At 52.6% G+C, this 11,507-nt stretch overlaps 1 protein-coding gene across 1 annotated transcript in view; it reads right to left on the bottom strand.

The window, feature by feature from the left end:
• Nucleotides 1-1,455: 1,455 nt before the first annotated feature.
• IFT43 (intraflagellar transport 43) overlaps nt 1,456-11,507 on the bottom strand; it is an 82,259-nt gene continuing 72,207 nt past the window's right edge. Inside the window, exons 6-9 of the mRNA XM_078447983.2 lie at nt 2,860-2,932; nt 2,507-2,582; nt 1,939-2,001; nt 1,456-1,771 (exon numbers count right to left, since the gene is read on the bottom strand). Of these exons, the coding sequence (XP_078304109.1) occupies nt 1,652-1,771; nt 1,939-2,001; nt 2,507-2,582; nt 2,860-2,932 (332 nt within the window). The 3' untranslated portion in view covers nt 1,456-1,651. The remainder of the gene's footprint in view (nt 1,772-1,938; nt 2,002-2,506; nt 2,583-2,859; nt 2,933-11,507) is intronic.

The raw sequence follows: 11,507 nt of genomic DNA, 5'->3' as shown, positions 1-11,507 counted from the left end.
TCTGTGCTTCACTGGGTGGTTGTCGGGATTAAGCTAGATGATTCGTACGTGCTGAACCCCGTGCCTGGCACGTGGTGAGGGCTCATGACGCGTTAGACCTTGCTGCCACTGCAATCGTAAAATAAAGGGAGGAAGGATGTCGACCCCTAGCCACTTGCTCAGGCTGGCCACAGACCTCCAAGGTTATCAGAGTCCCGAGGCGGCTGAATTTGCTAGTAATTAAGGTACTAGAAAGACCTTTCTCCTTTGGGTTTCAGAATGGTGCTCAAGAAAAACAAGCTTGGACACAAAGTTCTCAGTGACCATGGGAATTATTCCAAAGAGGGGCTGGCCGGGCTAACCGTGTGACTCTGGAAGAGGAGGAAAAGGGGCCCCAAAGCCACTAAATCCCTGAGTTTATAATTAACAGCCACACAGTCTCTTTGCTGGCTCTGGAGCCCTCATGGCTCACTGGGGAAGGGCACTAGTAGTCATACAAAAATAACCCCCCAGTGGGTTTTTGAAGTGTTGAGCCTCTTTGTTTTACTGAATTTTAATGAAGGGCTTTCCAGGCTGGATGAGAGCAGCACTCGAGCTCCCCGTGGCCGTGGCCGAGGAGCGGGGCTTAGTCAGCAGCTGCCAGCCTGCATGGGCCTGATCCAAGGTGGCATCTAGGGGAGGCGGGCAGGGAGACGTCCCTGTCCTCAGATGAGAGGTCTTGGGGGAGAAAGAGAGAAAAACAAAAACAAAAGAGGTCTCTGTTTAGAAAGAGGGCTGGGCTCTGCTCCAGACGTCGGCATGGTTTGCAAACAGGCAGCGATGATGCTTCGGGGGGCAGTGGAGACGAGCGGCTAGTATCTGAAAGGTCAGAGGGGGTCCCAGGCTCCCCGAGAGAGAGCATTCTGTGGGATGCTCGGAGCGGGCAAGCCGGCCGCTTCTAATGAGAGCTAGCATCGAGGCTCTGGGAGCCCGTGGCGGAAAGGAAGGGCATGCCTGGGGAGCCCTGGTCATGGGCTGCAAGAAGAAAGGAGAAAGGGGGTGCTGTGAGAATAGCTCCCAAGTCCCGCTGTGAGGAATGGGTCGCCTTAGCGCGCCCACTTTTTGCCGTCTCCTCAGCTAAGCTGCCCGACAGCATGAAGGAGACAGTAAAATTTCACTAACGTAACTGAACGTCCGCAGTAAGAAAGGCGTCCTGCCAGGCCCCCCCCACCCCGGATCCCGGCAGGTAGCGGCTTGCAGCCTCCCATACCCCTGCTTCCAGGTGCTTCCAAGTAGACAGGTGCTCCCGGGAAATGCTGTGGCCTCTGTGAACCGAACACTTTCTAGAAGGGGCGCCATTCCTCTCCCCCTGAGTCTAGCTTTCCCTCATGCTCTTCAACAGCGGGGAGCAAACCCGTCAGACTGTTTAAAAGCTGCCCTCCTTCACTCTTGACGAATCTTTCCAAGAGGCTGCTGGAAAGAAAAGGAAGAGATGGCCACAGCATAAAGCAATTTATTACACCTGAATGATCCAACATGGTCTACTGAAAATAAGCATTTTTATTACAAAATATTCCATACAAAAATGCTAAGCTACCGGCAAGCTTCTTCAGCTGTAGGCTTATCGCGTTTTTTCAAGTCCGAAGCAGAAATTACTCTGTACGGGGACAGGAGTCTGCCGACCGCCAAGGGCTCAGGTGTGCGTGGGCTGTCCCACGGGGTCCTCCTTCTCCGCCTGCAGCAGGTCCCATTCGGTGAGGAGCTCTGAGGACACCTCGGTGTACAGACGGTCCCAGTCCCAGCTGACGTCATCCTGCCCGGAGAGGCGGCGCTGGATAAGATGAAGGCAGAAGGCCTTTCCCCGCGGTCACAGCCGACCTCCCCCACCCTTCGGCCTCGGGGAGGCAGAGCTCACGCTGGGGAGCCGGCTGGTCGCGGGGATGACGCAGCCCACCGGAAGGAGCTTCTGCTGCTACTGACCTCTCGGACTTCGTGCTCTGGCGCCAGGACTTTGGTGAGGAGCTTCAGGTCAATCTCTCCATCCTGTGGATGCAAGGATGCAAACAAATGAGCAAGCAAACAAACCAGCTTGTGTTTCCCCGGGGTGGGGGTGGGGGGGTGCTCTGGACACCTATGTCTTGCAAAGTGAGGAGGGTCAGGTTGTGTGTGGTGGAACTTCCCAAACCGAGACCTGCAGAAATGCCTTAAAAAGAGGAAAACTGTGAGTGGACCTCGTAGCCACTGAGGAATGAGGGCATGCCACAGCATCCTACAGGTTGGACATTCTTTGCAGGAAGGTCAGCACCAAGTGGGCAGGGCGTGACAGCGCCGGATCTATAGGGCTATGGTACCTCCTGAGGCCGGGGGGCCCCATGGAAGCAGGTGGGAGCCTGGCCCCGGGACACACTGGGACAGGTGGGGCCCAGGGATGCCGTAATACCCGAGGGGAATGCCTCCGGCAAAGGGACTGTCGCCAGGAGGCCCCAGAGACCCGCGGAGGAGATGAGGCCCGGAGCCCCCCCCTCTGCACAAGAGCTGCCGCACTCACCAAGGTCTGAAAGGCTGAGTACTTCATGAGGTCATTGTCCAGGTCACGGTAGGTCATCACCCGGTTGACCTGGATGCTGCAGGAAAGAGAGAAGGTGAGGAGGAATCCCAGGCAGGACGGGTTCCAGGCGGGCTGCCGGGCCACCATCCCCAGAGCCTCCTGGGCAGCGAGGAAGGACCAAAGTGGGAAGAATATGCCTAGTAACACGGGAACCCGGGCAGGAACCCATCACCAGCAACTTCCCGTCTCCACTGGGGGGGTGGGGGGAGCAGCCCCGCTGTACGCGGTATTCGGCATGTGTTCAATTCACATGCTCTCCGCCTCCCGCCAACTCCACACCTAATGTAACGTACCTGGGGGGGGCTGCCACCTGCAAAGCGAAGTCTTCTTCCTGTACTTCTTCCAGATCCGGAATAACAGGAATATCTGCAACGAGAGGAGGAGAAAGCACTGTCGGCAGCGTGAGTAGGGAGGGATCTCGCCCGCTTCTCCGTGTATTTACCACCTTCAACGTGCCAGCGGGGGGGTAGGACAGATACTCAGACACAGTCTCTGGCCTCCGGGGTCCCCATCTAGGGCTGCGGTACTGAACTAGAGGTGTGCCTGAAACCAAAGGTGGGCTGCAACCGTTTCCGAATCCCAGGCGTTACCCCAGCCACCTGCTGGATTAGAACCTCCTGGGCGGGGCTCAGGATTCTGTACTTTTTCCTAAGATTTCTTTGGTGATCCAAAGAAACCTGTATGCTCCAGGTTAGGAGCCCTTGGAGTGGCCCTCCCAATGAGAAATGTAAAGAAATGGGAAGAGAGTCCCCGACTGTACTTGGGGAAGTTTACATTGGAGGAGCCGGTGAACGAGCCACCTCATGACCGAGGTCCACCCGTGCATTAGCTCGTCGTAATCCCTGCAATCATCACGGCCGTCATGGCCCTGAGCCTGACTCTGAAGGACATTTCACACCTAATGAGATGAAGTGGTTCCCCAGCGGTGTCCCTGGGCTCAGTCTTGCCAGGTCTGATATAATAAAGAATGCCGATTTTAAAGATGACACGTCTCTTGCTGGGTCATGGAGATTTCCCTTCTTCAAACTGTACATGTGAGACAGACATCCAGACACAGGAGGGGACATCTCGTTCATTAGTCCAACAGAGTCACGTGAGCAGAGAGGCCGAGAGAAGCAGAGAAGCAAGTGGTGACTTCCCCAAAACAGCCCCTCTTGTCACGGGGACAACCTAACGCCCTAAAGAAGTATTTCCTTTTCCAAATGAGCATCACTGACTGGTTGAGGGGTTTTCTTTGTTTCAACCGGTCAGAGTAAAAAAAGAGAGGGGGCAGAAAAAAAGGCCAAGTGGAGAGAAAGCATCCTAGAATTCCCAATCCAACCACAAACATCAGGAGGAAAAGCCCAGTGAAGACTGAATAGTGAAGAAACTCTTTGTTTTTGCTTCCATGGACTAAATTCAATTTTATTTCGTTAAAAAAATTTTTTTTAATGTTTATTTATTGTTGAGAGAGACAGAGCATGAGTTGGGAAGGGGCAGAGAGAGAGGGAGACACAGAATCCGAAGCAGGCTCCAGGCTCCGAGCTGTCAGAGCAGAGCCCGACGAGGGGCTCGAACCCACGATCTGTGAGATCACGACCTGAGCTGAAGTCGGACACTTACCGACCGAGCCACCCAGGCGCCCCCAATTTAATCTTTAAAAGACATGCAGAGTCATTCCAAGAACAGCTGGGAAGACCCTTCTGCCACTTTCAGACTATTCATTATTCAGACTTTGCAACTGCTCTGGTCCAGCTAAGCCTCAGTATATAAATGTCAACTCCGAGCCTGGTGTCTTTATTACGGCCTCCGACCGCAGAGCTACAGATGCCGTACCTGGAAAGAGAGGGAGGAGGTAGGCAAGGGAGAGACGGAGACACAGAAAATGAGACCGAGAGTTAAAGGCAGTGATTAAAAGAATCAAAAGGGCTTAAGAAAAGGAATGGCTGAGAGGGGAAATAAAGAACACTCGCACACCACCCCCAAAATAACGATCCACATCCGGCAAGTCCTCTGTCCAGAAAGCAGCTGTGGAGGGCTTAGATTCTGTCTCTCCGTCCTGCTGAAGAATTAGACGTGGAGTCCTCTAAGATTCTACCTCTTATGCTAATAGGAATTTTGCCTTCTTGTTCACTCTCGCTCTGCGTGATTAATGCCGTCCACGGTGAGAGCCGCTGACAGCACCGTCCCTGAGCCCGGGCCGAGCGGCGGGGCAGGGAGGAAGCTGGCTGTGCCACGCGCCATCAGCACTGTGACAGTGTTGGAGCGAGCCAGTTAGCTGCCCCCGGCTCGCCTCGGTGTGGAGTCCAGCCTGAGATGAATATTCAGAAGGTGGCAAGAGAAGGCCCCACGCTGGGCTTAGGGCTCAGGACGGGGTCTTCCCCGAGTCCCCTCTCCCTCCACAGCGTTAGCATTTGGGTCCTGTCAACTCCGCCCCGCTCCTCCCGGCTCTGAGGAACTGCACTTCTGCCCAATGTCCACTCCGACTCCTCACGGGCTTCCCTCCTCGTCCCCGCCCCCCTCCTCCAAATGCGCACAAAGGAGTGTGGGGCTGGCCCATCTGTGACAGATCAGAGGTCAGCCCGGGCCTTGGCAAAGGGGCCTCTCAGAGTGGCACTGGTGAGGCCGGCCACACAGTGGGATTTCTCTCTAATTGGAAGCCCGGTGCCCAACAGAACCCGGTGAACCGCCTGAGTGGGACAGAGCCAGCGATGACAGCCAGGCTGAGGCAAGCTGGACCATTCCGGTGCGGTGACAGCTTGAGCCATCGCAGCAGAGTCGGGCCGTCCAACTCCCGGCCCCCGTGGAACAGGTGGCCGTGGAGCCGGTTTGGGGCAAACTTCAAAGAACTTCACAGTTTTACAGTTCCTGATTTACTCTCACAGACAAGCTTTCATGTATACGTAACTTGTTCGGCCTTGCTCCTTCCCACCTCGTCTTCCCCTAGAAGGTTTCAGAAAACGGACTTGTGAAATCCGCTTCATCACAAAAGTATATACCGGGAATGCTCGGTTATGGCCGCTTGGCCTGCACGTCTGGACCGGTGACCCAGTCTGGTTCAGGACCCCAAGCGTGACTCTCGGAACGTTACTAATGTAACATTGTATGTCAACTGTGCTCAAATAGAAAACAAATTTTTTTTTTTAATTTTTTTTTTTAATTTTTTTTTTTTCAACGTTTTTTATTTATTTTTGGGACAGAGAGAGACAGAGCATGAACGGGGGAGGGGCAGAGAGAGAGGGAGACACAGAATCGGAAACAGGCTCCAGGCTCCGAGCCATCAGCCCAGAGCCTGACGTGGGGCTCGAACTCACGGACCGCGAGATCGTGACCTGGCTGAAGTCAGACGCTTAACCGACTGCGCCACCCAGGCGCCCCAGAAAACAAATTTCTAATAAAATGAAATAGAAAGCGCGTGATTTTTAACAGAGACGGTAAGAGGAATACAGGGGGTCTGCTCTAGCGCTGCTGAAAAGCTACCGCTATTTTGAAAAAATGTAATGGTTCTATTGACTTTATTCTCCTGTTCTTCTGCGCTGCTAAAAGCAAGAAGAACGTGAACAGAAACAGTGAGTGGGTTAAGTATATGGGCAGGACGTCCATCCCGTGGTTAAGACGCAGGCTCCGGAGGCAGGATGGGTGGCTTCCAATCCTGGCTTCCCCACCTACCAGCTGTGTGACTATCCTCTCCGTGCCTCAGTGGTTTCATCTGTAAAAGGGGGAATTTCACCTACCGCATACGGTTGTTACAAGCATTAAATGGCATCATCTTTACAAAATACTAACCATACAAAATGCCAAACTCTGCTCCGTGCATAATAAAGATTCTAGAGCTATTCTTATTCACTTAACAGATAAAGTGTTGAGCCTGCAGAGAAACTATATGCTCTACCTTCAGCATCTCATTTGCTCTTGCCCATTTTGCAGGCGAGAACAGTGAGGCTCAGCAAGATTCAGCAGCTGGCGTGAGCTGAGATCATCAACAACGGACAGCGCCAGGTTTCCGGCTCTGTCCGACTGCAACCCATGAGCTCATCCTCGCCCACTCGTGCTCTCTTTGCAAATGAACAGTGCCCTCAAAGGCACTCGTAGAGCGGAGTCTGGACAGCTTTTACTCTAAAGATTCAACGACCTCTGTTCTGGTATTTCTCCTGATTCCCATCACCACAAATAAGCTAAGTCTCTCCCTCGCCATATGCCCCAACTCACCACTGCCTCAGCAAGGCCAAATGGAACAGAATGGAAAGAGCGCAGTGACACCGGAGGCCTGGGGACTCCTCCCTGTGGCCCGTGTCTTACTAAACTGGCCCCATGGAGGCGACTGAGCACCTCAAACAGTCTCAGAAAAGGGGAGCAAGGCAGGAGGGCTATGACCTCACACGGACCGCCACCCGGACACAGGCCACCATCATGTGCTTCTCTTTCCCAGCTCCGACTCCTTCGACCGAACGGGTTCTCTTTGCTCTTTGCCCTTGCTCCCCACCTCTTCTGTTAGCCATCTCTCCTGCCTGTTCAACCTGCTGGTCTCCCTACGTGTCACCTGGTTAGCCGCACGTGGGGAAACTGCATTTGCTTGTTTATTCGTTCATTCATCCAAGGAACACTGAGCATCTGAAAGGTGCAATGCCACGCGGTGCCAGTAACAACAGCAAATAAAAGACAGTCCTTGTCTTCGTGGAGCGCCGGAAAGTACCAGGGCCGAAACAACGAATTGTCTTATTCTTCGAATGTAAAATATCACATGTGGTAACAATTCAAATGCTCCAGAAAAGGTTAAAATGAAAAACTTCCTATTCTTATGTGAGCCCCAGTCTGTCTCCCTAGAGGTGCTATTAACAATTTCTTGTATTTACTGAAAAGAATGTGTACCTACCGCAACACGTATGTCCTTTAAAAAATGTTTGTGAACGGGATCACTTTACACATGCATGGTTCTGCAATTTGCTTTCTCTCCCCTTGTCAATAAATGTACTGTAAATCTTATTCTTTTAAATGGCCACCTAGGATTCTATTGAATGGGTGCTCCATAATGCATTTAATCTGGTTCAGAGATCTCATTTAGAACTTTGGAAGGTGGGGTGGGGAGTTGGGGAAGGTCTCTAAATGAGGGACGACGCAGCTCAAAGCCGAAGGACAGACAGGATTAAAGCAGGCAGGGACGGCAGGTGCAAAGGCGCTGTGAGGTGAGAAGTATCTCCCAGCACTGAAGAAACTGGAAAAAGGCCAATGTCGGCGGCCCAGGGGCCAGGGGAGAGTGATGGGGCGGGGGTGGGGGGGGTGGGGGAGGAGAGAGGGTGCCTGGTGGCAGGTGAGGAAGGACCTGCATCGGCCAGCCAGGAAACATGGACTGGGTGTCTGCTATACACAAGACCTTCTAGGGCACATGACAGGAAAACCAAGATTGATGAAGCATGGCAAAGTGGCAGAGGGAGGGACCACACCTTAAAAAAAATAGTAATACAAGCAGAATCAGGAAAATGTAAAATCCTTTCTTTTGTGACTCACCTTGGAATCCAACAGGTAGCGGCCACTGTGTGGGCAGAGTACAGGAAATTTGCCCTGGGTCTGCCCCCTAGATGCCCCGCTAGCAGAGGGCAGAGAGCAGTTCCCAGTCACTTCTGCATTCCCAAGGACTAGCAAACCAAGTGACAACCGAACAGAACCCAATCAATAGATTCTCCTCCCATCTGAAAGTCACACACAGGGACGAGCCACGTTGATCTGTTTCGTTCCAATTATGCTATAAGTGCTACCGAGTCCATAGTTGTCTATACACAACACGGACACAATCCTTGGATACTTCCTGGATTCGATAACATCCTAGCAAAGGTTCTGCCTCACTTGACAGCTGCAAGGCCTGCCTGGGAAGGACCTGTGTCTGCACAGGAAACAACGGATAAGTGGGCACAAAGTTACAGAGGAAGACTCACTCATATTTTGGCAGTATGGACCACAGGGCTCCCATCCCGAGGCTGGGTCACACTGCTCTTCACTAACCCGTGTTTCTTTCTGTTTGGACTTCTGGAGTGCTCCCCTGTATCGCTCCACCTTCTGGAAGCCCCCAGTAAAGGTCTGTCAGTGCATAGCAACAATCGTAAGAAGTTACTTCAAAGAGACAGACTGCCAAATGGGCAACTCATTACGATCCAGAACACCCGTCTGCCAACAGATCTACCCAACAAACCAACTACCGGATGAAACCACAGAAACGAGGGGTGCTTAAATAAATAATAGAAACATGTAGGAACACCAGCAGGATCGATTGCAACTGGTTTCAAAGATGTGAGAAGCTGCCATTTGCCCCGAAATACATTCGTTATGGGTAATATCATCACACGCACACACTAAAAAGCTAACTACCCAGTGAAGTCCCAGAGGGCTCCTTTTCAGCCCCTGTGGCCTGACAGTAAGAAGGCAGCCTGCCTCGTCCAATAAAGCTGGCTCCAGATCTCTGCGATGCATTGTGTGCGAGATGGCCCGCGTTCAAACCCCGGTGTCGTTGGCCTGTTTTGGTACTAGAACAGAAAGTGATTTTCGAAGACTGGACTCAGCACGCAGCATACACCCTGAGCGTGACTCCGACTCTTAACCTGGGATATAAAGCTAAGTCCTGCAAGAAGAAGAGAACAAAGGGGGCCCCCTAATCCAGACCCTGGGTCCCACCCTGGAGCCCCTGTTCTCTGTATCCCTTGAGGTTTTTGCCGATTTCCTTGTTTGGAGATTTCCGAATGGGATTTCCTGGTCGCATCCACAGGCGTTTCTGGAGAGCTCCATTAAAGTCTCTTCTACACTCTAGCACCTTCTCATCTTGACATCTTAGTAAATGATATAAGTGGTTGGCCTACCTTGCCAGGTTCCGCCGGGTGCCTTCTGATGACATCCGTCCCTCTCGGCCATCCACTAACTGAGCTCCCTCTGGCAAAGGCCCTGCTTGGTTACGTGCAATCTCTTCCCCGAGCTGCTCTCCCACTCGGCGCACTGGCCACCACAGAGCACCCAAAGGCTCTTCATGGCTCACGTCCACCGTCCATAGCCAACCTCAATATCTAATCCACACGAGGGGGATCTGGACATAATGCTTAAGGACACCGCAGAGACAGTGGTCCACACAGCCCCTAATTCTGTGCCCAAAGTCAAAAGACCTCAGCAGAGCTCTTAAGTGAAACAATGCCCATGTTTTCGGGAGATGGCAACTTGAAGCCAGAGATCATTATAATTTTTCTCTGCAGCTGCAAAACTTTGTTTTACTGAATGCTGTTACCTTCTGCATCACGTATGGGGAATTTTAAACAGGCAAATGGAAGAAGGTCTGATTGAAGATGAAGTTAAGTGAAAGAAATTGGTCTCATTTAGCACATGACAGGATTCATCTGTGTTCCCAAGTCCACTGAGGTGGCATCATGGGCGTTCCATATTCATGAGCTGCTGCGACACTGTGTCCCCTCATTTACAAAGAGCCGTGTTCAGCAAATTCTGTCCCTGTGGACACTCTGTGCATTTCATGGTCTTGTCAGAGAGACATCAAACGCTCCAGTAACCAAATACCAGAAAATGGCTTTAATTAGTGGATCTCAATCGTATAAATAATTTTTTTCTAAGTGAAAAAATGGGGAATTTTTTAAAAGGGAGAAGAAAAGGGGAAAGCAGTAGGCAACAGGCTTCAAACACCAGAAGGAACAAGAGAAAGAGACGGTCTCAGAGGAGCTCCTGAGCGAGCCTGGGCCCTGCAACCGTCGGTGCCCCGCACTCCCCAACTCAGGGTTCGAGGGACAAAAACAGGTCTGCGGGTCCCCACAGGTCCGCTTTATGAAGACCTTTCCCCTGTGACTTCATCTGATCGAAGCTGGCCCGGCCCGGACTCGTTACTGGCAGGGGAGGAGAGAGGCAATGGACACGGCAGACAAGAGTCGGGAGACTGGGACGTTCGCTAGAGACCCACACCTAAAACGCCGAGAAATACACGGCAGAGCCAATGTCTACTCTGGCGCTGTGCACGAGCAGGTCCCCGGGGAAGCGTGTGATGGAGCCTGAGGTCCTGAGGTGCTGAGGTCCTGAAATGCCTCCACGTTCCTGCCAAACCGCATCTCTCTTCATGTCGCCGGGCAAGGAGATCACAGACCTCACGAAGATCAAAATAGCCGATTGTTCCTCACGGCCCCCCAAGCTGTGGTGGCTCTCCCGGCGGACGACGGTTTGACGACGAAGGCTGGGACTGACTTTAGTTTCCAAGAGAAACCGGGCCCCAGCTTGCCGTGGTGCTGGCCGGATCGCGGGCAGAGGGGGCGCTTCGCTAAGAGTGGCAACGCGGCTCGTGGTACGTCGTGGTGTGTGAGGGCCGGACCTCTGGAGCTGTGTTCCGGTACCCACAGCGGGATGGTTGCACATTTCGCAAGGAGCCATGAACGCAACACCCCAGAATGAGATTGGCCGCATCCCCCCACCCAAGTCCATGGTGTGCTTACAAGATCGAGTCTTCCCAGCAATTCAAAGGTAGCGCTCGTGAGCACAAGAGTTCTCTAGGGAGAAAGATACCATTCAGCCCAGGAGCCCGACACGGGGAGGACCCCGCTGCCACCTGCCGAGGTGGCCTCCAGGGAACATCACACCCACCGGTCACTGACAGTTGAAGGAAACGGAGGACGATGAACAGGAACGCTCCCTGCCACTCTGTTAGCTTTCGGAGGTCGCTGGCGCTTCCAGCTTTGATCTGTAGAGATGTGCTAAGGACAAGGAGGGGTAAAGGACTTTAAAAGCGACGAGGAAAAAGTGGCTGGAAGGAATGGAAACTGAGGAACTTTCCACTCTCTTCAGTAAGGCCCAAGATGAGTGATACAGTGTTAACGTGACACAGAGCGCCTTCTCAGAGCCGCCCGTGGAAGTAGGGACGTTAGAAACCAGGCATATCTGATTCTATTTCATCCTCTTCGTGTTACATTGAAAAAAACAAGACAAACTACACTGC

The sequence above is a fragment of the Panthera onca genome, chromosome B3 (genome assembly GCF_046562875.1).
Source record: "Panthera onca isolate mPanOnc1 chromosome B3, mPanOnc1 haplotype 2, whole genome shotgun sequence".
Classification (NCBI taxonomy): domain Eukaryota; kingdom Metazoa; phylum Chordata; class Mammalia; order Carnivora; family Felidae; genus Panthera; species Panthera onca.
The sequence above is the reverse complement of the archived record's forward strand: the minus strand, read 5'-3'. Positions and strand labels throughout refer to the sequence as shown.